This window comes from Maylandia zebra, linkage group LG19 (assembly GCF_041146795.1).
Source record: "Maylandia zebra isolate NMK-2024a linkage group LG19, Mzebra_GT3a, whole genome shotgun sequence".
In the NCBI taxonomy this organism is placed as follows: domain Eukaryota; kingdom Metazoa; phylum Chordata; class Actinopteri; order Cichliformes; family Cichlidae; genus Maylandia; species Maylandia zebra.
In genome coordinates, this window is record NC_135185.1 from 1378427 (window position 1) to 1406187 (window position 27761).

Sequence of the window (27761 nt, forward strand, 5' to 3'; positions counted from 1 at the left end):
GAGTCGTTGGACTCGTCTCAGTTTGTTTTCATCAACCTCTCCTTGTGTCCACTTTATGACGGCCTGTATAGAGTTATTGACCAGAGGGCTCCACTCACATCACATGATGATGTAAAGACATTGTTCAGGGACTTTTGAAGACAGGATAAATGTAATCTCTCTTTTTTAAAGCGAGGACACATGCAAAGAAAAAACATTTGAAATTTTCTAGTTTGAACATTGGTCCAGCGGTTTTCAAATGTGTTCCTCAGCCCATGTAGAAGAATTTTCAGCAACGAATCTGAAGTCACATGAGGGCCTGAAGTTCACATGTGCCTCTGTACTTTAGACTTTCCAGAATGAGCCTCTGTTGTCTTTGGTACCTTTGCATTTAGGCTTCAAACTAATTATTTTGTTTTTATTTTTTAGTGTCCCAACAGACCTGTTTTATAGAATATGCAAGCTTATGGTAAATGGCCTGTATTTATATAGCGCTTTTCTAGTCCCTAAGGACCCCAAAGCACTTTACACACCCATTCACACACACATTCACACACACATTCACACACACATTCACACACTGGTGATGGCAAGCTACATTGTAGCCACAGCCACCCTGGGGCGCACTGACAGAGGCGAGGCTGCCGGACACTGGCGCCACCGGGCCCTCTGACCACCACCAGTAGGCAACGGGTGAAGTGTCTTGCCCAAGGACACAACGACCGAGACTGTCCGAGCCGGGGCTCAAACCGGCAACCTTCCGATTACAAGGCGAACTCCCAACTCTTGAGCCACGATCGCCCCAGCTTAGTGCCAACCTGCTTATTTACAATAAAATTCTATGTTTCAACATGTGGTCATTTGTTACTTTAGTTATAGACAGCATGCTGCACATGGTCGAGGTGGGATTCCAGTTTTATTAAAAGCACGAGGGCTCTGACGTCCACTGACAGTAATCACTCCGTTGGAACACTCACACGCTGTTCTAGAGAGATCACTAGAAAAACAGTTTCCAATGTTCAACTTGAAACTCCAGAGTTTTAGTTCTGTTCCCTACAGTCTAAATTTTAAGGAGACCTTTACGGAGGTCACACAATGTTTGAAGCCATCCAGTCTCAAACGGGGTTCTGCTAAATTCATCAGAATAATAGGTTCTATCAGATCTGATAGCACATTGGGATATATTGGCAAAAACTCCAGACCTATCAGATCTGATAGGTCTGGAGTTTTTGCCAATATATCCCAATGTGCTACTTATCCATAACCCATAAGTTCTAATGAGGGTCTAACAAGGTTGTGGTAAAGTCACAGTTCTAATGAAGGCTATAAAGTTTGAAGGAATTCTGTCGATATGCTAGTTAAGACGTTCTAAGACCAGTCTGATTTAAAATTGGGCTCCATGTTCTACTGTTGAATACACTACTACTTAATGGGTAAGTAGTAGTGCATCCAAAAAACGTTCTTTAGACATTTTGCTTGTCTAATGAGGGCATTAGAACACGTTTGTGTTCCATGTCAGCGATGTCGATTTCACTAGTTTCTACATTTCTCCCCTAGTTTCACCCCATGATTAACAGAGACGAGGCACGGAGGCATCAGTTCTGCCACAGGCTTTTATTGCAAAGTGGCTTCCTTTGATCTCAGAAACAACGTTCCACTTTAAGGCTCCAAATGTCGTGTTGTTGTGGGGTAGTCTCTCACTGCTGGGGTCAAATCTGCATCCTTTAGTGTTTCTTTACAAAATAAAAGTGCACTCTAACTCTGGTGTGACAGTTACATTCAAACTGAAAGTAAGGCGATGACCAAAACTAGAAAGTAGTGAGTCCAACAGGAATGAAAGCTGAGGTAAACAAATTATCTTGGAGACATAAATACAGAGAATTTAATGCAGATCTTTGCTGTCTTAACCTGTAGTGTTTCAACAGAAAGTGCTGGGTAATCTTTTCTGAATGCATAGTCTAACAGTGTCTGTCTGTCTGAAACATACTGGAGAGAGAGAAAAAACACTTTATAATAATAAATAAAGTCAAAAAAGCATGGTGAGTGTGACCTGTGTGCTGTCGGAGGCGCAACCCAGCTCGCTTTCAACACATGTGGCTGCGTCTTTCACTTTTTGGCAAAAGTGGCTGTGTGAGAGAGACAGCCTTTCCTGTGGTTTGGTAGTGTCATCTCTTGTTTGTTTCTGAAAGGTGAACAGAAGTCATGTGGCAACAAACTGGGAGGTGTTTGCATATCATTATGTTAATGAGATCTTCTTAATGTCGGGGGAGGGAAAGTAAAAAGAACAAAAACCAAAAGAAAACAAAGAGGCCTAAAGATGCTAACTCCTTCAGGACATTGATACAGACAGAGCAAGCTGCTGGGTGAAGCAGTGGTGTTCAGGTGGGGTCAGGTGCTTCAGTCTGGATGGCACGGCGGTTGGCTTGACTCTGCTCAGTTTGTCGCCGAGACATCACAGCTGCTTGCCCTCCAGAGACACCACCGTGTTCCCGCCCAGCTTCTCAGCCAGTGTGCGAAAGTCCTGAATGTCATCCAGCCCGTTTGCCTGCCACTCGTGTTTGATACCTGTGGAGACACACCCACTCAGCACAATGTACAAACACTTCACAATGTTCATGAAGAAATTCCATTTAATATAATATTAAATGACTTTTTCTTTGAAGATGACTCATCCAGGAGAAACAGTATCAGGCCACTTCCTTATCCCTTCCATGTAATTTTCTATTTCATGAAATGCATCTTAACACGAAGCAGCTCCCACACTGATGTCGTCAAACGACGTTAAAATTGTTGGAATTGTTTCCTTTGTGACACGGAGAAGAAAGCAATAGGAGATGTGTGTACATAACAACAGAGATGGGCATTAACGCGTAATCTGATTACTTTTTTCAGGTAACGAGTAAAGTAAGGGATTACTATTGCAAAATCGGTAATTAGATTACCGTTACTTTCCCGTAGGAACGCTGCGTTACTGCGTTACTAAAACCGTGATTTTTTTGCGAGAATGTCTCATGACAGTGATGTAAGCGAGTGCGACGTTCGTGACAACAGCTGTGTGCAGATCAACAATGGATCATATATCGAGTGCAGAGAGAGTATGAGCGTGCAGCGTTTAAAGCGTGGAAGTACTGACCTTACTTTGAGTTTGATTCCATAAAAAGTGACAAAAACATTAGTGTCCGCTGTGCGTGGGAAGAAAACTTCTTTTTACAGTGAAAAAACCCCTAAACTTCCAAGCAAGCACCGAGTAGCTACGACGTAATGGGAAACTCACAGAGAAACTCGCGGATTCTTCCACTGACCGCGGCACACCTGCACCAGGGTAAACCTCCGCCTGCCCCACTCCTGCTTTACAGGTGAAAATAGAGCAACAGGACCGCTGAGTCTTTGACTTTATTTATTTTCTGCTGTGTTTTACTTGCATCTATTTGAAAGACTGAGTGTAAACACACAAATATTTTATTTTATGTGCTGGAATGTGCAGAAAATAGGTTTATATGTTAAACTAATTTCTTCCAGTCAGAGAATGTTGCAGATAATAAAATGTTTGCTTGATGCATAAAGTTAAAAGATTAAAACTAATAAAACAAGTTTTAAAAAGAGACTTTTCCATTTGATTACATTTTGTATGATGGATTATGCAGAAAAAGTAGAATTGGGCTGAAAGATCTATCACTTTATCACCTCTTCAGGTTGTAAATCGTGTTTTTAAAAAGTAACTAAGTAATTAATTACTTTTGAAAATAAGTAATCAGTTAAGTAACGGGATTACTTTTTTGGGGAAGTAATCAGTAATTAGTTACTGATTACTTTTTTCAAGTAACTTGACCAACGCTGCATAACAACCAAAAGAACTTTCCAGACACATTGTGGGGTTTCCACAGAACAAAGCTAATGGGTACTCGTGTGGCTGCAGTCTATGAGGAAACAACCGCTCACTGTGTAACCTCAGCAAACATTTTCCTCCTGTGTTCCTGGTTTCACTCGCTAATCATACTGTGAGCAATGTGTAATTTTGTAAATTAGGGTCCAATTAGTCAGAAAGGAGACTTGTGATTGACAAGTTGTTGACTGGGCACGTGCAGTGCTCCCTGGTTTCTCAGTTAGGTCCACGTTAACCTCACTAACCTATGGATCGTCTCACAGTGGCAGAGGTCATTCTCTCTATTGAAGGCTCTTTACCTCCCAAAATAAAGCTCCTTGAGATGACTGCTGTTGTCATTTGATTCTATAAAAATTAAACTGAACTGAGATGAATGAGCAGCAGCTCTAAAAACAGAAAAATCAATTTGGCAGTTCCCAAATATACACTTATAGCTGAAAGTGCTTCCCTTCTCAAGTAGGGCTGTTCGATATAACGATATATCGGATGACGATATAAAAACATCTGTTGTTTCATTTTATGCTATCGTTTGTTTCGTGGTGTCGCAACACAAACGGTTTACTGCAATATTTTTTCATGGTTTTGATCGTCACTGTAGTGGCTATGTTAAGTTCTCTCTTTCTCTTATATGTAATATAACCACACTACAGACGGACAAGCGCCTGTTTTTATGCGTTGTCGTTAGCAACAACGACGGTAAAACCATCGCATCTCCACTTGTTTATTTTCCACATAAACCTTTCACAATAAAGCTCAAGATCCTGTTGAGACTTTCCAAAATAAACTGAATCACTCGAAAGAGTATGCAGAGTGTTTACGGACGAGAAGCAAAGAGCCGTCAGGTGCTAAAAAATAAACCTTAGACTCAAACGTTAGAACAGGCTTTTCCCCGCAGCACGCCGTGTAATAAATACAAAGACAATGGCGGCCGTTACAACTTATGTCTAAAAATGCATCCTTTGATGCATCGGTTAAAACACAAGACTCCAGCTACACAACGCCCAGCTGGAAACACTTCACGCAAGTCGAGCTGCCCGAGATTCACAGAATTTACAGAAAATGTTAAATCTTTGTGATTTATATCGTTATCGGACGATAGATGTCTTATATCGGGATATGAGGTTTTGGTCATATCGCACAGCCCTATTCTCAATTACATCACCTGGAATGATATCTCATTCTTAAACCCTCGGGTTTAATGTGCACCCTTTGCAGCTGTAACAGGTTATAACTCTTCTGGGAAGGGGTCAGAAAAATAACCCTACAATAATCCCATCTCCCTCTATGGCAAAAACTACTGTAATGTGTCCTGTCCTCCTGTTTTCTCAGAAGGTAACACGGTAATAAATTTCCTTTTTATTGCCAATAATCATGGAACAAGTTAGTTTGAAAAGTAACGCTACCCAACACTGACAGTAGCATTGCGTTGGCGGGTGGGCGGTGCTTTAATACATGTTGAGCTGGCAGGAGTGAACCACCCTAACCCTGAAGGTCTTTTTTTATTACTGTGTGAGTTTTTTCATGCATTTATCATGTTTATTTGGTTACTACGAGTTTGTCTGTTCCGTGCATTACTTTTACTGTAAATCTAGCCCTATTCTTTTTAAATCAGTCACTTGTTCTGACTTGACTAAAATCGCCACGTCTGCTCTTTCATACAGGTTTCTTAACACAACACCTGAACCCAACAAATATAACCTGGACCCACTCAGCCAATCACAAATAACCCTAACAAAAAAAACAGTAGCTGTCCTCATCATTGTTTTCCATACTCTGAGTGGGTTTTAGTGTATTTTTAACTTTTTATTCTATTACTTATGTTAGGCTTTCAAAAAAAATTGTGTTTTTTTCCCTGCACTTTGTGTAAAAACCAAGATGATATTCACACAGGAGCCTGGTTCTGCTGGAGGTTTCTTCCTGTTAAAAGGGAGTTTTTCCTTCCCACTGTCGCCAAAGTGCTGCTCATAGGGGGTCATATGATTGTTGGGGTTTTCTCTGTATGTATTATTGTAGGTAGGGGTGGGCGATAGAAACGATATAAATTTGGCCAACGATAGAGATTTTGACTATACCACTCTATGGCGATAGTGCATGTTAATGATGTCATCAAACTGCGCCTGTTTTGGTCGAAAGCGTCGCAGCGGCTAAAACCATTATCATCTGAAAATTATGCCGAGAGTCATAGCAAAGAGATGAAGCACTTTTGAAATATGGGGAAAGCCAAAAACTGCGCTTCCTCCACTTCCGTAACATTGATTCATTAATGTTGAATTCTCTCTCTATTCCCATGTTGTTGCAGTATATTAATAACTAACCTCGTATTGTGGATGAATAATCTCAGTTGTTCTCCTGACTGAAGTTTGGCCCGTGTACAGCATCCTGCTATACGATTGCATTTGTCCCTGACCACCAGAGTCCCTCACGTTAACTTTTATCCAGTGGAAAAAAAGTTGGCGTTCATCCTCCAGCTTCACTGTGCTAATGTTATGCTAACATAGCTGTGTCGCTAGCAATCACGTAGCACAACATTATGTACCAGGTAGTCCAACTTCAGTAACCTGCAAACGCCACTGCTGTTTAGTTTTCTTCTAACTCCGTTAAATTTAATAAATTCTGTTTTCATGGATGCCTGGATGTAAAACTTAATACACCTGGTAAAGCAGCAACACTGATCATTTTATTAAAGATGAAAGAATTTAGACCGTTTTTAACTCTCAGTGTTCGTTTGACTTTGGGAAGTGGACGGAGTTTTGGACCCAGATTACTCCGGGAAGCTCCTCACTACGGCAGCCGTAATGCTCTGACAATCCATCGAGCAGTGCAGCTTACCAAAGCTGTACTAAAACATTTAACAGATTTCTGCCAAAATCGGTTCGAGGTCAGTAAGCACAACCAGAATTCATACATAAGGCACACTCTCGATTTTTGAGAAAATTAAAGGATTTTAAGTCCTTATAGTGTGGGAAATATGTTATACAGAAGAAAAGAATATAGCGCGATATATATCGTTACTGCACATGCTTCAAATTATATCGCGATATGAATTTTAGGCCATATCGCTCAGCCCTAATTGTAGGCTCTACCTTACAGTATAAAGCACCTTGAGGCGACTGTTGTTGTGATTTGACGCTGTATAAATACAGTAAAATTGCATTACAGAGGACAAATGAATAGGCTGGGTCTCAGCCCAAGCCCCCCACCCCTTTAAAAGCTATTTCACAGGAATATATGTTCAAACTTTGGACCATGAAATTTTTAAGCAGTGAATGTCATAACCACAGGTGTGTCAGACGCGTGAACTTCCGACTCGTGCTTCTACCTAAAAATAAGCAACATCATCAATAAAGAGGCTCGATGATGGCCCAAAAAAATAACAGAGTGGTGTATATGCAGATCTGAACACTTACCTGTAAACTTCTTTTTAATGGCATCTTTAGAGCTGGCATAAATCATCTTGCTCTTCAGTGGAGCGCTCTCTGGAGCCCTGAGGAGGAAGAAAAACAGAGTCACATGATGTCATGGTGGATGTTCACATTAAACGGTGACAAAGGTTCAAATAATGAGATCAGCTTATGGAAAAAGCAAGACCTGCGAGCCAAAAGCTCAGGCTTAGGACTAGGGCTGGGCTATATCATACCGTTCTCTGCAACACCGGTATAATGTTGGGCAACGATAAGAAAATGAAATATCGCGATAGAATATGGTTAAAACGTGCACGCGCAGTGCCTATGTTTACATACGCACATGGCCGAAAAAGCATGGCGGCGACGGAGAACGAGAAGAGTGAAAGCGGATCGTTGAATGAAACAGATGAATCTGAACTGGTTTGTAAAAATGCTGCAGCTTCACTGGTGTGGAACTGGTTTAGCCTTTGTCCGTCAGATACACAACAAAGCACTATTTTTGGTAGCGCATGCTAGCGGGCCGTCGTTATTACCGTGTTGTTTGGAAAATACGGCGCACTTAAAATCAATCCTTAGATTTTTCTGAAAGTCGACAGAGCCCCTTATAATCCCGTGTGCCTTATGTATGAACTCTGGTTGTGTTTACTGACCTCAAAACGATTTTATGTGCACGGCGCTCGAAAATCTGTCAGATGTTTCAGTACGACTTTGCTGAGCTACGAAGCCGCACCGCTTGATGGATTGTTGGAGCATTACGGCTATCGTAGGCGGAGCCTCGCAGAGTGATACGTACTGTGCTTCAACATAATGTTACCGTATTGTGTGTGTATAACCTCTTTTTAAGTTTTGTGGATATTATACATGGTTATGCTGAGGATATGTCAGCTAGTTTCCACTGGAAATGCCTTTTGGTTAAACTGTCAGCGAGGAAACTACAGCAAATCAACTTTGTAAAGAAAATTATTTATAGCATATGTATATACTGTCACAGAGAAAGATTATGTATTCAAAGTCTTGCACCCATCCCATCTACTTCAGCCCAGATTCAGACTGATCTCATAATCCTGACTACTCCCAAATAATACAGTACCAGAAGAGGAAAACCAGGTCCTCCTTCTTGGACTCCTTGGTCTCGTAGGTGGCATCATACAGAGCATATCTACAATCATTGGGTGGGAGGAGTTTGACAAAGCTGGCGTAGGGGTCTTCCACTGTGTCGCCGATGTCCCCCACCAGGATCTGCTTTCCCTCTTCCACGATGATTGTCTTCTTGTCGTCACTCAGACAGAACAACACCGCCTTCTTCCTCTTCTTCACCTCATCCTGGGTTGAAGACTTCCTGACCTTCATGTCATTGAACACTCTGATGACTTCATCGTTCACTGTCACACCTGATGCCTGCAAAGAAGAGGCAGTAACTCAATGAAGCTCTTCATTCGTTGCAAAATGTCAAAAAAGAATGAGGAGCCTCAGTCTACAACTGTTTGTAATATAGTCTCCAATAATACCGGTCCAAATTTGATAACATTTTATATTATGTGACATAAAGTTTAATACTGCTGACACCATGTATTTAAATTCTCTAGCACACAGCGAGAAAACAGACAAGCCCAGCAGCATCTGAGAGCAGCAGTCACGGGTCGGCCTCCAACGACAGTAAGTTCATATTCTTAGGAAAGTCAACACTGTGATTCTTAAAGAGGAGCTGATCAACATGCTGTGAGGTCAAAGTGTGACGATGTCTCCAGCCATCGAGAAGACTTCTATTAAAACACTAGTACCTGGGATACAAAGGAGTTTTTCCCCCCCAGCATGGCCAGGAGAGGACAGACTTGCTCATGGGATTTCTACCAGTTTAGTGCCAGTGGTGTAGCCCTCCTGAGATCTTTTTTCCTCCTCTGCAGCTGTGGCAGATAATAATTTTGGAGGTGCTCCAACATCATCATAAGTGTGACCAAGCCAGTCTGTTAGCCCACACGGCTTCCTCATCCTGGCTGGTATGACAGGGTGTCGGTCTGTCATCCTGCTCAGTGATGTCAGATTCCTCCTGAGCTTTATCGCCTACTGGCTCGGGAACGGCCTCTTCTCTTTCTGTAGAGAATCCACGTTGTGATGGTATCCCATACCTGGGTTCCAGTGTTTGGAGCATTTTCCACAATGCTGTACAGACACAGGTCTTTGCAGATAGAGTGTTATTTTCTTGGCTTGCTCTGAATTGGGAGGTAGCCAACCAGCACTTGGCTTGGATCATTTTTCAGTTGAGCTGATTCAGAGTTAACATTAACACAGGAAGGCAAAGCCATCCCTGGGTGTAACATGAGTCCTGATGTTCGTAGAATTTCTATATTTTCATATGACACTCCTTGCAGACCCCATGTATCACTTCCATTTCATTTAAAAAAAATGTCCAGAAATTTGATTTAAACACAAATGACACCTTCCTCGTTTCTATCTCTGCCTCCGTTATCCCACATGTGGTCATCACCTCTGCCGAGCTCACTAAGGGGAAAAAACTCTTCAATTGCGCCATCTGGTGGACTGCAAGAGCAACTGATACAAAACGAGTTTGCTTTATATTTGCATTTCATATAAGAAAATATCACTATTTGGCATCACTGGATCGATACATATTTGACAAATATGTAAACACTTTTTGTTTGTTATACTATGCAGCACTGACCGCGCCCCCATACACACACACACGTTTACAAATGTTTAAGTGTATCTTTCTATGTTAAAGGAGGATGATACCCACGACCTGAGGAAACACTACAAGTGGGAGACGGTGATGACCACAGCTGGCATGACAGCTCCACCCAAAGTCTCTGATGATAAAAAACAATCTCTGGTTTGGACTTTGGATTCTGAAGACCGAGAGGTGATAAGTGAAAACGATAAAATGCAATAGGCAATATGATGGTGATGCTTTTCCAACTTAGCATCTACAGAACGGCATCCACAAATACTGAATGAGTTTCCATTTCAAATGAAAAATATTCGAGGTATAAAAACACATCGATGCGCATACACAAACAACTGATCCATATTAGTCAGATTACACAAAGTTAGTTGCTGCATTAGCTGCTTATAAATAACAATAACAACAATGAAGAAAACCGCCGGATGCATTAATAAATTCAGAATAAAGCAAAGAGAATCAGGACTGCTCTCTTTAAAACAATCAGAAGTGACATGAAGTCCCCGGCTGGTTTGACTGGTGCACCACAGCTTAGCCTACAGGCCGCCATACAGACTGCACAGTCACCGTCCGTCTCATTCACTCGGACTCGGTCGGGCCTTCCGGACCCCATTCACCTTAATCTAGCGGGTCCAGCCGGCCGGATCCGGTCCGAACCTCGTTCACACGGACCCGCAGGATTCAGGCCCGTCACCGCACCAGGACATCAACTGGAATAAGATGGCCGCCCCGGGCCACACGGCCTGCGGCTAGGCACGGCCCAGTCTGGTCCGGCCTGGCCCAACTCACAATACGGGCCGTTAATTTGGATAAAAATCTTTGAACACAAACTAAAAAAAGACAATGTACCGACGTCAGTAGACTAAATCCTGATGTCGGAGGTGGCTCGACCACGTAGACACCGAATAATCTGCTGAGAGAGCGGCTAATTAACGGGAGCGGCAGCCATGCTAGCTAACATCATGCTACACGCCAAGACGCAAATAACGGCGTGTCACAGATCCGCACCGCAAACAATGAGCTTCCTCCGAACCTCGGCCCAGCACACGGGACCGTTTCGGCTGGTTCTTACCATGTTGTCCCGGGGTTTGTCCGGACTGCTTTGCTGTCAGAACGGTATTTCTCGTGGGTGAAAGGTAGCGGGGAATGTGGCCGGCTGACCAAAGAAGAAGGAAAGGAGGGGGGAGTCTGGAAGGGAGTGGAAGAGGAAGAGAGGCGGTTCTTGACCGATGTCACTCCGTAAGACTCACCAGGAAGAGCTGTGGAGGCGCATTCAATGTTTAAAGAGCTTCGTTTACTTCTTTCTTCACTGTAAACTTTCACAAGATCAGCTTAGTTTTAGCGAGAACTCCATTCAAATGCATGTAATAGCGAGAAACGCGAAATAAAGCGTTTTTCTACAACTTCATAAAGACAGCTGTAATTTTTGATAGAAGACTCAGACACACCTATTTATGGCTTTCTTATAGAATTCAACACGCCCGAGCTGGGAAAAATAGGCTTTTCAGCTGTTTGAGCTAATATCTATCTATCTATCTATCTATCTATCTGTATATAGATATCTCTCTCTATATATATATATAACACCCAGCACGCCCCTGCGGGCGGTTTATCCTTGAAGCTCGGGTCCTCTACCAGAGGCCTGGGAGCTTGAGGGTCCTGCGCAGTATCTTAGCTGTTCCCAGATAGATATATATAGATCTATATAGATCTATATATATAGATCTATATAGATCTATATATATAGATCTATATAGATCTATATATAGATCTATATCTATATAGATCTATATATATAGATCTATATCTATATAGATCTATATATATAGATCTATATCTATATATATAGATATATATATATATAGATAGATATAGATATCTAGATAGATATCTATATCTAGATAGATCTATATCTATCTATCTATCTAGATAGATAGATATAGATATCTATCTAGATAGAGATCTATCTAGAGATCTATATATCTATCTAGATAGATATCTATATATCTATCTAGATAGATAGATATCTATCTATCTATATGATATAGATATATATGTGTGTGTGTGTGTGAGTGTGAGATTCTCCTCATATATCTGTGAGACTGATGTGACCAGTGTGGATCTTCAACGAGGCACCCCAATACAGGAAGGCAGGGAGCCGGCTCACAAATTCGATTCAATTTTATTTATATAGCCCCAAATCACAACGAAGGTCGTCTCAAGGCGCTTAAAGTTAATAGGATCTCTCTCTTTCAGAATCATGTATAATAATAGGCTGGAGACACTTTAAAAAAATATTTTCCTGCAGCCAGTCTCACATTCTCTCTCTCACACACACACAACCACCATTCTGCCAAGGTTGAAGTTGGATCAGGTCTACACACACAAAATCCAGATGTTAAAATTATTTTCATTAACTACTAATTTTTTATTAGTCTACATATTTTCTTTGGGACGGGGGTTGGGGTTGTCATCTCTCATCGTATCTCATTGGGACAGCGTACTGGCTCAGGGAAAGTCCGTTTACAGCTAAGACTACACCTGCAATAACCTTTATGGCAGAGGGAGCAAAGCCAGCAGTATCCAGTAAAACCAGCTGAAGTCTACTTCAGTCAGCCTAAGAATGGAAACCAAGAGCAGACCTGAAGAGGAGGCCCCAGGTTCCAGATGTCATCCACACTACCATAAGACCAGTAGTTTTGCTCTCCACAGAGGGAAAAAGATCATCATTGTGTAGTTGGTCATCGGAAGAGGTGTGCGAGGAGCCATGGTGCAGGACTGTGGTGATAAAGACTGGCAGACACAGGTGAACCTGGTCGAGATAGGTGGCAGAGGCTTCTTTGCCCAACTAGTCTGCAAACTGTTTTTGTGCGCTCAAATGTGGACTTTACATGATGGCTTTCATTTTTTTTTAGATCCTGATTAATTTTGATAGTAACAAAGACCGGTGAATATTTCAGTTATCGCCTCAGATTATAATGTACGAAAAAAAAAAGAATATATAATGTAAGAAAACAGATTCACAAAAGCAACTTTCAAGATGAAAGATCATGAGACTGGATGTAGTTGCTTATAAAAAGGCAATTTATTTTTACATTAGAACAACAAACAGATGAAAGCTTCAGGAGGAAGAGGGAGGCTAGCAGTCATAAATAAAGACAATACTGAGGCTAAATAAATACACAGCAGATGGGGAGGGGAGGAGTGAGGCTGCAGCAGCTCCAGTGTAGTGTCTACTGCTGACCTCCATCCTTCAACGCAGACATCATCATCATCATCATCATCATCATCATCACAGCATGTAATTGACAATGCTGACAAAACCAAAACAACTAATGTAGAAAAACTCAGTAGTCAAAAAACAAACAAACAAACAAAAAACTACAAATCCACAGAGGCAGCTGCAGCTTAAAGGACCAGCTCAAATCGTGCACTTCTTTAGTGATCAGATCTGATCAGACTTTTGTGTTTTGTCAGATTAACAAGGAGAATTGTTATCAAGTAGCTCCATGCACGACAGACTCAGATCCACGCCTTTAAACTGAATCCCGTCTGAATGGAGCTTTAAAGGAATCCTTTGAGTCTCAATGCTAAGCTGGGGGAAGGTGTTCCTGAGATGTTGAAGCATCTTCATAGTCTCTCAAACTGCATCTATAACTCTGCCAATGCAATATAATGAAAGGGTTTGCACTACTAGCTGCATGTTATTGGTTACAGTTTGAAATTCACCCAGTAGATCATTACAGAAGTCTGTGGAAGCCACAATCAACACAGTCTGGTTGAATTGATAATTAGCATAAACAGGTGTACATGTACATATTACCTGCGTGTTTTAAATTTATACATCCCAATAAAAACAAGGCTGTTGTTTCAGTGTCATCATTAAATGAAATTTAGCCAAAAAGTTTTTATGGTCTTCTGATTGTATCCTAATGAAAAATCAAGCATTTCCGTTCAAACCAAGCTAAAGTTACTCAGCTCTACGCCCCACAGTGAGTCTGAGTGCATGGAAGCTGCAATCACGTCAGCCCAAGGGTCATGCTGCAGGCTGTGCATGCCATCAAATAACTTCATGTAGAGGAATTAATCAGTTATTTTTCTATTATTAAATGTTCCTTTGTAAACCAATCTGGTCATACTTCACGTGCTAGAAAACCTATTTAAATACAATTTACTGTTGTAATAGTGCTGGCCACAGACTTCCATCGATTGAGCCCCGAATCCCTGCAGCTGCTCCGCTTCAGTAAAACTAGCTGAAACAGTTTACACTGAAATCACAAATCCCTGAGAAAACACTGAGGGCCTCAAGTCCCAGAGTATTTAGTGGTTTTTGCTTTTCTGGATTAAAGGAAACATCAGGTGAAATCAGGTGGGACTCTACTGTCGTTACAGCGCCACAGTGTGTCTGTGCCCATCAATCTGCTACATGTCTGTCTATCCAATAGACTAGAAATAAATGCCCTGATCAGCAGGTCATACAAAGCCTAGCTCACAACTTTCCCATGAACTCACAGCAGCTGCAACGTATTTAATTTTGAGAGAGACGCTTTTAAACGCACAACACATGAGAAGGGCAGAGCTCCCAGAACAGATTCATGTAAGAAGCAGTGGAAAAAAGCTCATTTTAACAATGGAACTTTAACTCTTTTTAACATTAATTTAATGGTTCTGCTGACCTTTGCCCTCCGTTATCCCTTTGCTTAACGGAGCACACAGGTTGCTAATATATTTTGACACCTTTTCAGTCCTTCGGGAACAAAACAACTGCAACTTCTACATCTGTCTCCTCTTTCCAGTCCCTGGACGGCGGTGAAGGTGACAGGAGTGCGTCTGCTTCAGTGTCGGGAGCGTTTGGTGGGCAGGGCAGAGCCGTGCTCCAATAGGCCAAGTCTGCTCAGCTCAGCGTGGAAGAACCGCTGCAGTCGATGTCCGGCCTTCGCCTCATTAGTGTGACGAGGATTATACTGAAGACAGTTGGAGAACATCAGCTCCACATCTGAGATATACTCGCCTGCAGACACCAAATGGAGAGAAATGAGAGTCACATGTTCACATTGTGCACAGAAGCACGCATGTTCTGACCGCAGTGATCTACACGTGGCTCACCTGCAGTCTGGTATTCACAGTTGTTGACTTTCTCTCTGATGGTGTTCAGCGCAATCGGCTTCTTAATGATGTCATAGTAATCTGGAACCTGTATGGAGATGTAACGGGTAAAGAAATATGCTACAGGCTGCGTTTCTGGTCAGACACAATGACATCAAATATAGACTCGACCCGGGCCTGAAGTTAATTACTACTGTGGAAAAAGTCCATTTCCCAGCATGACAATGATCCCAAACGTACTGTCAAAGCATACCTGCATATTGCTGCATCCATTTCCCTCACAAAACAAAGGATGCACAGTGCTGTGGTCCACAACATCTTCAGAGTTAAACCTCCATCCTGAACCATAGTTCATGTTCCTAAACCTGACTCGTCTGCTTTTCCTACCAAGTTGTGTTTGAGGTAAGTATCTAACTGTTACTAAGATGACTAAATTTAATTCTGATGTAAACGGACTGAGAAACATTTCTGCTTCGTTTTCATCAACTTCTTGTTGGTCTAAACATAAAACTAAAACACAGCTACATGGGTGCAGTACCTGGGTTCTGGACACCAGCTTCATGAAGGGCCAGCTGTCTTCATGTCTGACTAGCTCCACTGTCAGCTGTTCACAGGCGGACAGCTCGTGTACTCCTTGGTTCCTCCCAGAGGAACGACGGTTAGAGGACGATGAGGAGGCTCCTGGAGAGTGTGACGAGGGAAGGACAGGCAGGATGGGTCTGGACAGTTTACGAGGAGCGGCGGTTTCTACGAGGAGCAGAGGGAGAGACCGATGTGTGCTCAGATCAGAGCAGCAAATGCACCAATTCTGCTGGCTAAGAATCAGGATGGTGCCACTGTGGTCCAGGCAGGTTTCTGTGCAGTACAGGAGCATGGACCACAGTGGCACCATCCTGTCAGAGTTATTTGATGTTAACTGGCTGGTTACTGATTGGTGCACACATTGTTGAGTGGATGTTTATATGTTAGTTGTTAAAGTTCACCCTCAGCAGGTGTTTACTGTTTGCTGACTGGCTGCTTACCTGTTAATGACCTCTTGCGAGACTCGCTCTGAGCTGGTGCAGTTTTGGTGTTGCGTTTGCTTATGTGACTGTTTGGCTCCACGTTCTCATGGCTCACATGAGCACCAGTCCGACTCCTGGAGCGGGTTGGAATTTTCCCATCAGAGGCCGGAGGGGTTATGGGCTTTTTCCCTGAGGATCTGTGATTAGACAGAGTCAGTAAAGTGGGACTGGAAACACAGCAAACTCATCTAGATTAACACAAAATGAAGTTTCACAGTTAGCATAAGTAAATAGTAAAGTTAGATCAGGACTTGTTGTGACTGCACTAAAGTTTAGTTTCGCTGCTTTATAAGAAAGCCCTCCACAGAGCCAGAACATCTTACTATTCATCACTGATTGAAGAAAATAAGAACAACCCCAGGTTTCTCTTCAGCTCTGTAGCCAGGCTGACAAACAGTCAGAGCTCTGTTGAGCCAACCATCCCTTTAACGTTAACTAGTAATGACTTCATGAACTTCTTCACAAATAAAATTCTTATAATTAGAGAAAAAATTACCAATAATCATCCCACAGATGTAATATTATCTACAGCTACTCTTAGTACCATTGATGTTAAGTTAGACTCTTTTTCTCCAATTGATCTTTCTGAGTTAACTTCAATAATTACTTCCTCCAAACCATCAACGTGTCTTTTAGACCCCATTCCTACAAAACTGCTCAAAGAAGTCCTGCCATTAAGTAATTCTTCGATGTTAAATATGATCAACCTATCTCTAATGATCAGCTATGTACCATTTACATTATACATGCTTTTCTTAGGCAGTATCATCCCTGAGCCTGGTTCTGCTGGAGGTTTCTTCCTGTTAAAAGAGTTTTTCCTTCCCACTGTCACCAAACTGCTTGCTCATAGGGGGTCATATGAAGTTGGTATTTTCTCTGTATTATTGTAGGGTCTTTACTTTATATTATAAAGTGCCTTGAGGCAACTATAAATAAAATGGAATTAAGGTAAGGTCAGGGAATATTGCAAAACTGCCATCAGGACTACATGACCTAAGAGGTCAATCTATGGTAGACACTCACTTGGAGGCTGATGTGTTTTTCCCTGACGTGGTGATGCTGTTCTTGGGTGTGGCCTGTTGGCTCTTGCCCTTGGGGAGTGGAGTCTGCCTCTTCTTAGGGCTGCAGAGATTCAAAAGAAAAGCTCCAGAACGATTCATTCCTGAAGAACAAGGTCATTTATTGATTTATTTTTAACACTTACTTCACGACAACTTCTTGCTCCTCTTCCTCCTCTGACTCTTCTTCAGATTCCTCCTCCTCCTCCTCTTCAGACTCTTCCTCCTCCTCTTCCTCATCATCATAGTCTCTTTCCTCCTCCTCGTCAATAGACGAGCGCTGACGGGATGGGAGGCGGTTGGATCTCTGTTTGGGTCGACAGTCTGGACAAAACCATTCACCTTCTGGAACAGACTGAGTGAAAACACACTGGTTGGTTCCCTCAAACATGTCAAACACGTGCTCAGCCTGAAGCTGCCTCACAATCAGAAGCTTTCCAACTGTGCACACAGCTCATTCTTTTCAAAGAGTTTAAAAGGCAGATGTAATTGTTCCAGCGTATTAAGGCCTACACATGGGGGTTCCTCTCAGTATGACATGCTCCTCCCATAACAGCTGGGGGCAGCCTCATGGTGTGACAGTGTGAACGGCACAAATCCGATATTTTCAAATCCGCTCTGGGTCACTTTCGTATGTGGTGCTGAATCTGATACATATCTGATGTTTCAGAAAGCGACTGCTGTTTGATGGTCATGTCGCATTAAATCCGCCTTTTACGTCACCGACACAAGACAGACGCCAATTATCAGCGCTGGAGAAGACATCGCGAACGCTTCCTGGTCATCCAGCGAAACTCTTGGGAAGACAACGTAAACATTTTATTTGTTCTGTATAATCTGCAGATTCTGACAGAAATCTGCAGCTATCCTTTGAAGCAGCGCTCCTCTCTTAAACAGCAATAAGGATAATTATTAGGTTATTTACATTATTATGTAAATAACAAAATAACTTAACGTGAAGTCCGAAGTCTTTATATTAAGGCCATCAGTCAAACATACTGTTGCTCTGGGTCTAAACAGAGCGCGTTGTGTGTGACGTCTTCTTTTGCACATGCGGGCGCTTTGAGCGTTCACACTAGAGCGCGTTTGCTGTCGCATTTTATTTGTAGTGTGAACGAGCAGACAAAAACATCGGATTTGATCAAAAACTCTGAATTAAGCATCAAGACCTGCAGAGTGAACGTAGCCTTAGACTGAAGGACTAGTAAATCCGGTACTGACTAGTAACAACAGCGACGATCACTCAGCCTGTCATGCACATCCCTGGTAACGGTGCTGTTCATGGCAAGTTCAAGAAGGTTGGGTGGAGCAGGAAAAAACATTTACCTGCTTACTGCCCAACCTGCAGGTTTTGCAATCACAGAGAGCACGTTTTTTTAATTCCAAATACTTGCTGGTTCATGGCTCACACACTTCATACATTTTATATGTGAAACTAGAAATTTGTACGCAGGAGGAGGAAGGAACACTAGATCTCTGAATTTAGCACATTTATGCAAAATAGTAGATGAAAGAAAACAGCAGCACTGTAAACATGCAGTGTTAGTGCACCTGCAAACAAAGCTGTCCCTCACAGTGCCGGTGTAGTGTGCCTACCTTCATGCGTGGCCTCAGACAGTGGGTGTGGTGTCCTCTGTCACAGCTGTCACATAGCACCATGTTGTCTGCATCTCCTTTGCATCTACAGATGCGACAGCGGGCGTTGAGAATGGAGCGAGACCACAGGATACTTCGCTCCAGACTGGACAGGTGAACAAACACCTGAAAACAAACCACCACATAAACTTGTTAAGACGTTAATTCAACCATAAACATCAGGACGGCGCAGAAATCACCACAACATAAACCTGAATACATTCCTAAAACTATATATTGGCTAAAATCTCTGAAGTTTTTATCTTCAAAAAAGGTTTGTGGAAAAAAGACAAAACTAAAACACCGAGGTGGCTAAAAAGCTCCAAGTTTCTCAAAATTTCATTTCTCAGTCAAAAATACAAACACACAAGAAGAAAAAAGAAAAAACAAAGAGTAGGACAAGAAAAGAACTTGCATGAGCTCAGGGGGGCGCTAGTGAGCCGTGGGATAGCTCATCAGAATTACTTAAAAAATAAATCTTCGAATACGCTCAAACATGCAAATTTATAACCTGCTAATCAATGTGGATAGATTTTTTTGAGAGTTTTTCAACAGTTGTGAAGCCTAAACCTAAGAGGAATGATGCGAGCGATGTAGGCCTGGAAGCCTCTTCGGACTCACCCAGTGCCCTCACCCAGTGCCCTCACCCAGTGCCCTCACCACTGCATTTGCAAAGTGCAGATGGATACTAGGTGTTATGCAATATGAAGAAACGCTTTACCGATCCTAAAGAGGCCCTCGACTACACAGTCGAGGCCCCCCCCCCCCCCAATTAATATTAAAATCTGTAACATAATGTATTGTTTGGAGTTTAGTCTGTTACTGTTGCTATTTTTACCATTTCTTCTTGGAGCAACTGTAACTCTCATAACTTCCTTAGAGATTAATAAAGTTTTCTGACTGATAGTTTCAGGATGAGCTGCCATTATCCAATCACACATCTGCTTACCTGCATCTGTTGCTCGTTTCTCCTCCTCTTCTTTTCTCTTTTTTCTAAACTGAGCACCTGATGGCTTTGAACTTTTCTTGTCCATCTTACATTGGTTTTAATTTTGCATTCCAGTATGAACACAAATCCCTCAACCCAAGGATCACCACAACTTAACCTAACAGACCTTAGTTCACAGATTCACTTTGTCTAAGGCGCATTTCTGGGATTTCACACAACCCAGGATTCAAATCATGAATACATAATGGGCTTGGATTTACAACATTATAAATGAAATGTGCTCTATTTGGAAGCAGCCGGCCCCTCCCCTTTCGACGTCTTGTGTGAGACTTTAAATCATCAAACTGTAAATTTTAAATTGTTATTGATCCGTTTACTCCTGGTCCTAAACTGTATATTTATTTTCTTACTCTTCTTATATATATTGTTTGTTTACTTGCACTGCTGTAACTGCAGCCTCGTCGTCTCGTCTCTACATACTGGACTGTCTGTAGCGGAGATGACAATAAAGTTTACTTTGACTTCAGCAGCGAGCAGGTGCACCGAGGGCTCTCGCGCTCACTTTTCGTGTACAGAATTTTGAAAAAAACATCGGTGCAAATTATAAAGTTAGGTTATAAAGTCTGTATCATGATGTCTGGTGTTTTCGTGTTTGTTGTTTTGTTTTATTTTGCGAGTTGGTTATTAGCTGCTGCTCCAGCCAGAGAATCCCCCGCCGCCCCGCCCTCTCCTCTCTGTGCCGCAAACGGAGGGCGCCCTTACTCCCAGCAAATGGGCGATAGAAAACCGATCGGTGCCTGTGCCATTCCCAGTATGCGCTGGCTGACGTCGGGGCAGCATGAGTACGAGCATTTTTTTTTTGCCGAGGCCCGTGATGCCGCCCCCACCCCCCACCACGATACCGCCCGTATCTAAAACCGCTACTGGTAACATGTGAGTAACTCATCTTGGCTACAAAACCTCCCATTCGGTACAGCTTATGAGAAGTTCACGTATTTGGGTATTCAGCTTACAAAGTGCTATTCCTCGCTATTAAAATCTAACTTCTCTCCCTTAATATCTGAGCTCCAGTTGAGTATACAGTAAACACGCTCCCTCTATAATGGCATTAAGATGATAATTTTGCCAAAGTAGTTATATTCATTTCAAAATCTCCCGTTATTTCTTGCTAAATCACATTTACAAAATTGAGTTCACTCATCTTTACTTATGTGAAATTCATGGTTTTTAAAATGTTATTTCGCGTTATTTTGTAATCTTTTTTATTGTTACCTTGGGTTCACTGGGTCTTTTTCTCTGTGTTATGAACAAATCTTCTTTTTTTTGGGTACTGGTTTAATTTTGTTGTATTTATCCGCAACACCTTAAAGGCCGGTCCATGAAAATATTGTTGGACATGAACTGGTCCGTGGCGCAAAAAAGGTTGGACAGTCCTGCTCTACATGGTTGTAACTGGAGCAGGAAGCTCGTCAGCCTATGTATGACAGCAATGTGGTGAAACATAGCACCATACGTATTCTTAAGCAGATTAAACTACACTTTAATTTGAAGTCTTTATCCTATCATATCTATTCTACATAACACATTTAGACTTTGGAAACAGGTAGGACAACCACTAATCAACACTGGGAGAGGGTCTTTGCCTCTTTCAAGCTACCAGGGAGAAACTTTTCCAGATACCTGCAGATAAGAGACTCTGTCAGGAAATGCGTACAGGGCTGTGAGAGTCTTAACAATTAATGTCTTGATAAAAGTCTGCAACTTCCACCTCGTAGGAAGAAATTACTTTCTTTGTCTAGCTTCGCTCGGTGTTTCACTATGGGAATCGCCTCGGCATGACCAACTACGGAATCTCCAATGCCACCATGTCTGTCTATGACAGACCTGTCGAGCCGTGCTCAGGGCTCCGCCCCCTCATTCTAACACGGCTGACCAGCTCCTCCTAACTCATTCTCGCTTTCTTCCCGTGACAAACTACTTTTAGCTCCCACAGCGCATCCAGGCTAACTTGATTAGCTGCTTAACAGTTTTCAGGCGTCCCGTGTAGGAGCACGTCGCCGAACGCAGTTTTTCCGGTTCCAGTTTGGATCGTGCTGAGTAAGTCCTTCGAAAGAAGTGTACTTAGAGTTGCACTGTGGAACAGCAATGCGTCAGGCGAGCTGTCCCAGCGGTTCCTGGTTTTAGTTAGCGAGGTAGCCGATGTTGTGTAACTCGGGCTAACGCGTTACGGCGAGCTGTTCGTTCAGTGTCCGGCTAGCATTAACTTGTTAGCAGGCCACGAACCACATTAGCGTCTCACTAGCATTAGCTTGTTAGTCGACCTAGGGTTCGGTTAGCATTAAGTTGCTAATGATATAGAGATTGACAGACCACATGACTTTCGCGCATTGCATGTCGGGAACTCGAGGCAAAAACAATCCAAGTACCGCATCAAATGCTGCACCGCAAAACGTTCATTCTCCGGTTCCAATACCTTGTTGCTTTTTCTTTGCCCCCCAAAAAGGTATGTACAAAGACAGACTTGATGAAAAGTCAAAGAAAAGATACGAGGAAAAAAATCAAAGGAGTGAAAGGGTTAGACCCTTACGAGCACACAGAGGGACAAAAGACGTTAGCGTGCTGCCCAACTTTCACCACGCTCATATTTATAATTATACGGTTCTTGGAGTGAGTGCACACACTCATGAAGTTTAGTAACTTCAGGTCACTGCAACAAGCCCAGGTACAGTTTACGGACGGATGGGTGCAGGACCTTGAAATGCACCGTGTAGAACGACAGACCATCGTACGTATCATAAGTTTACCAGTCTCACAAATTGTCTTCATAAATACACATTCGTTAACCGTTTATTAATAGGACCTTTGAGCTCAACGGTAATTAATTAGTAGTGGAAATAATTTCTGGTTCGTTACAGAAATGTAGCAGTGACGATAATATTGTATGTTGTAATCGTACTGGACAATTAGTGATACAAAAAACCTGTTTTACCCTGTGAATAAAAGTATATGTTTTTGTCAATGTACCATAATAACAGAAGCGAAACGCAATATTGTGTCAGGACAATTCACTATTTATGCACAATAAATAAAGGAGCATAGCACGACCATTTCTGTTCAGCAGACTGACCTTTGTGGAAATGCTTGGAGCAGACTAACCTGTGAGCTGGAGGGTTCTGGGACGTTATATTTGGTCTTTGAATGGCTGCAATCCAGTCGCCTCTTTGTTACTTCGGAAACACGACTCGAAGAATTTCTCTTCAACGACGTAATCCGATAAAAACCGATCTCTTTACCCGTCGGCTTCCCGTGGCTGTCATGCGACCGGCTATTGCAGTTAATAATACAACAGCTTCTTGCCATTTTTGTGTTTCTTTTTATTGCTGTGTAACGGATTTCAATTGAAAGCCTGCGTGCGCTAGTACCTCTTGCCACGAGTTCCCAGAATCCTTTGCGGTTTTACCCCTGAATGACGTCACATTTTCAATCTCTATTGGCTAGAGGAGTGCAGCTAACGTGTCATGACGAGCTGACTCTCGCAGCGACTGGCTCGGATTTAACACCCGCTGCTAGTCCTAGCTACTTACGGGCTAACGTGTCGAAACGAGCCTGGTGTAGCCTAGTCTCACCCCTTTCCGCTAACCATGTCTGCGGCTCCTACTCCTGCCAAAAGGTCGGAGCCGAAGGCCAAAGAGGCTGCATCCCGCCCGTGCCCCGTCAATGCCCCCATCTCGGGCAGGGACCCTCATCCAATGTGCATCATCTGTATGGGTGCCAAGCATGCTCAGGCTTCACTGGTGGCCCTCAGGGATGCCCACACTGTGCTTTGATGCCAGAGAAAGTCCTGGAAAGGAGGCTTAGAGTAGCAGTAACGAACAGTCAGGACCCCTGCCTGTTGGCCGCTACTGCTACGAGCAATATCCGTCATCCGCGAGCCTCCACAAGCTGGGCGGACATGATGGAAGAAGAGGACCTGCTCATGCCCCCATCGTTCGAGGACCTCCTCGATCAAAACGTGGGCGAGCCGGGTGGCGAGGACGCGGAGGGCGATGCCGACTCAGACCTCCTCGACCTGGTGGACATGGATGAGGAACAGGAGGATGACTCTACCTTTCCTCCCCAGCAGTCCAGGACACCGAGTGTGGCTGAAGTTGCATCCCCGGTGGACAGCAATTTGTACGAGGTCTGCAAACGGGCCAAGCTAGGCATCCCATGTCCAGCCGCCCAGGATGCCGAAGGGGCAGAACGCGACCTGTATGACGGCAAAAGGCTCCCTCCAGCCTTGCCGCCATCGAAGCAGCTTCTGCCAGCAGTCCCGGCCTGCATGAAAGAAATGAGTCGCTATTGGTCAAGCTCTTTTAAAAGCAAGCTTCTGACCAAGGGCTTCTCTAAGCTTGAGATCCAGGGGATGGGTGAAATGGGGCTGACCGAACCTTCACCCTAACCGCAGGGCAATCTCAGCTTCTTCTAGCATTTCTTTGCCCAACAAGATAGATCGCCTCACGGCATCTATTTATCAAAGGATCTACAAATATGCTGCACAGTCAGTTTGCTCGCTTAATGCAGTCACACTGCCATCAGCATATCAGGCAGAAATTCTGGAAGACATGGGCCGTCAGCTTGACTCGGGTTCCCAGAACCCAGTCCTCTGGGATGAAATCTGCGTGGTTAATGATCTTGCAGTCGCGGGTGAGAGAGCCTTGTGGCTAAACCTGTCAGGCCTAGGTGATGCTCAGAAGGCTGAGGTCATGGATGCAGCCTATGACCCAACTAAGGGTCTCTTTGGCCCAGCCCTGGAGAGAATGAGAGAAACAAGCACCCGCAGAAAGCAGGAGGGAGAAGCATTCAACCTCTGCTTACCCAGAAAACCTAACTCTCAGCCCCAGCAGGTGCCAAGAGCTGGCTTTGCCGCAACAGCAGCAGCTGTGAGAGGGAGACAGAGTGGGGTCAGAATGCAGAGAGGAGCAGGAGACCAGCAGGGTGCCCACCAGGCCAAGGTAGAGAACCAAAGACCTTGGGGCAAGCATTCCTTTGCAGCAGCTGCTGCAAAGAACAAGCCGTCACACCCCAGAGAGGGGAAAAAGAAGTGGTCAGCCAAGCACACATGCAGCATTCTGTGTCACCCCTCTCTTATCCCCCAAAGAGAAGGAAGGTGTTAGAAGGGGTAACCAAATCACTCCAAGGTTCAGGGTCTCTGGAAGTTTCCAGTTCACCAGGAGCACCCTCTCAGTCTCCTCCTCCAGTTCAGGGAGGACAGACTTGTGGACAAATGGCGCAGTGTCACCAAGCATTCCTTCTGTGTCACCAAGCACTGCCCAGAGTCACCAGACACTTCACTGTGGTTTGGGGGTAACAAAAGAAATAAAACGTGCATTTCTGCAGCCAGGCAGTTTGCCAAGGGCAGAATGTCACCCCAGTTTCAAAAATAAAAACACAAGAAAGTCACTGCCATTTGTCTTTGTTCCCAGCGGGGGGAGCTCACGCTCTTCCCGAGGGGGAGACCCCAACTCCTTCCGGGAGACAGGGGTGACGTCACGCTACCGCTTCTTCAGAGGCCCGCTCGCAGCGCGGCCGGAGCGGTGGCGCGCATGCGCAGTTCATCCCTGGGTCTCGTCAACCATTTCCCATGGTTACAGACTACAGTTTGCGGTAAAACCACCGAGATTCGGCGGAGTGTTAGCTTCTGTGGCCAGTCGCGATTCAGCGAATGTGCTGGAGGAGGAAATATCCTCCCTGTTACACAAATAGGCGATCAGTGCGGTACCGAGCGAAGCCGCTCAGCAGGGCTTTTACTCCCGCTATTTCCTCATCCCGAAAAAGGACGGAACGTCGCTCCGCCCTATTCTGGATCTGCGTGTGTTAAACAAGCATTTGAGAAAGTACACGTTCAGAATGCTCACACACAAGACGCTTTGTCGCTCAATTCACACAGGCGATTGGTTTGTTACAATCGACCTATCAGACGCATTTTTTCACATTGCCATTTATCCTCCACACAGGAAATATCTCACGTTCGCTTATCAGAGCGTAGCGTACGAGTTTCAAACTATCCCATTCGGGCTATCCTTAGCCCCAAGGGTGTTCAGCAAATGTGTGGAGGCAGCGCTGCCTCTGTTAAGGAACGGCAGCATCAGAATATTCTTTTACATCGGCGATTATCTAATATGCTCACGATCGCACGAGCAGGCGATAAAAGACTCCGAGGTGGTAGCAAATCACCTACCACCTCGTGTGAATCACAATCAACCTGGAAAAGAGCCACTTGGAACCCGCACAGTTTACAGAGTATCTGGGGCTCAGAATAGACTCCATCTCTTATCGCACTTTCAGAGCGGAGGATCGCATCCTTCACTCACTGTCTTTCCCGTTTTCAGCTGGGGAAAGTCGTGCGGTTCCGACTCTGTCTGCGCCTCCTTGTCCTCATGGCCTCGGTGATATCGGTGGTACATTTGGGGCTGCTTATGATGAGAGACTTTCAGCGGTGGGTCGCCGACATCTCAGTCATGGTGTAAAAATAACGCAGCCGTGTATCGCGGCTCTCCGGCCTTGGAGGAGCCCGACAGCTCTCGCTGGTACCTCTCGGGGGAGTATCATCCAGGGTGACGCTGACCACAGATGCATCCCTGTCAGGCTGGGGTGCGACTATGATGGGCAGAGCAGTGAATGGCGTTTGGTCACAGAGACTCACTCTGAATCACATAAATGTGCTGGAGCTCCACGCGGTGCTCCTAGCCTTACGGCATTTTCTGCCGTATCTCCGGGGTCAACATGTTTTAGTGAAAACAGACAACTCCACTGTTGTTGCTTATATCAACCGCCAGGGCGGCACCCGTTCCCGGCAGCTACACAGGTTAGCCAGGGAAATAATTGTGTGGAGCAGCACTCGGCTCCTCTCCCTTCGGGCAACTCACGTGCCAGGAATTCTGAACAGGGGGGCGGACCTCCTGTCCAGAGGAAATCCACTGTTCGGAGAATGGAGGCTTCACCCACAGGTGATGGAGCAGATTTGGCAGAGATACGGCCAGGCTGCCGTAGATCTCTTCGCCTCGTGAGAAAACACACCGTGCCCTCTGTTTTTCTCCCTGTCAGACGCAGATGCGCTGGCCCATTCATGGCCAAAAACTCTGCTGTATGCTTTCCCTCCCCTCAGCCTGATCTCCCCAACACTGATCAGAGTGAGGGATCAGGGGCTGTCACTGATTTTGATAGCTCCACGGTGGCCATCCAAACACTGGATAGCAGAAATCATCCAGCTTCTGGTGGACGAGCCATGGCCACTCCCCATCCGCAGGGACCTTCTGCGGGGGGGAGATATACCATCCCTATCCAGACCAGGTTGCTCTCTGGGCCTGGCCCGTGAAAGGTGGAATTTGAAGGCAGCAGGCATGCCTCCGAAGGTTATTGAAACCATTCAGAATGCCAGAGCCTCCTCCACTCGTTCCATTTACAGCAGTAAACGGCGTGTTTTTGAAAAGTGGTGCCATGAAAAGCAGATTATCCCTTTTCAGTGTTCAGTGGTGGCGCTGTTGTGTTTTCTTCAAGACTTGCTGGACAAAAGGAAAGCTTTTTCCACCATAAAGGTCTATTTAGCAGCTATTTCAGCCTGCCACATGGGGTTTGGTGATAAACCTGCTGGGCAGCACCCCCTTGTATGTCGCTTCATGAGAGGGGTGCGTCGAACGCTCCCAGTTTCTAGACCACTGGTCCCTTTATGGCAGGGGTGCTCACACTTTTTCCGCATGTGAGCTACTTATAAAATGACCAAGTCAAAATGATCTACCCACTACAAAAATCCAAAACATATACTTATTTATAAATATATTGAGGATTCTTTATATCTACAATGTATATACATGCATAACCGCAATATCCAATATTTCACAACACAATTAACTATGTAAATTTTTTGTCATTACCTGAGTTTACTCTGATGACTTGCACTGAATTGAATCAGCCAGGGATGCATAGTCCGGACAGTAGCTGCTGAC

General features: G+C 44.0%; 2 protein-coding genes across 3 annotated transcripts in view; both read right to left on the reverse strand.

Annotated features, from left to right (window-relative positions):
* Positions 1–1574: 1574 nt before the first annotated feature.
* On the reverse strand, positions 1575–11194 carry cfl2 (cofilin 2 (muscle)). Its single transcript, XM_014408188.4, has 4 exons — positions 11037–11194; positions 8357–8664; positions 7270–7346; positions 1575–2544 (listed from the first exon to the last, which is right to left on the reverse strand). Exons 1-4 carry the CDS (start codon positions 11037–11039, stop codon positions 2432–2434), a joined length of 501 nt encoding a protein of 166 aa, XP_014263674.1. The 5' UTR covers positions 11040–11194; the 3' UTR covers positions 1575–2431.
* A 1833-nt stretch (positions 11195–13027) lies between these two features.
* baz1a (bromodomain adjacent to zinc finger domain, 1A) overlaps positions 13028–27761 on the reverse strand; it is a 40885-nt gene continuing 26151 nt past the window's right edge. For both annotated transcript variants that reach the window (XM_014408195.3, XM_076877842.1), the window contains exons 23-29: positions 18789–18953; positions 17339–17547; positions 17158–17256; positions 16093–16271; positions 15609–15817; positions 15071–15158; positions 13028–14975 (exon numbers count right to left, since the gene is read on the reverse strand). In XM_014408195.3, the coding sequence (XP_014263681.3) occupies positions 14800–14975; positions 15071–15158; positions 15609–15817; positions 16093–16271; positions 17158–17256; positions 17339–17547; positions 18789–18953 (1125 nt within the window). In that variant the 3' untranslated portion in view covers positions 13028–14799. The remainder of the gene's footprint in view (positions 14976–15070; positions 15159–15608; positions 15818–16092; positions 16272–17157; positions 17257–17338; positions 17548–18788; positions 18954–27761) is intronic.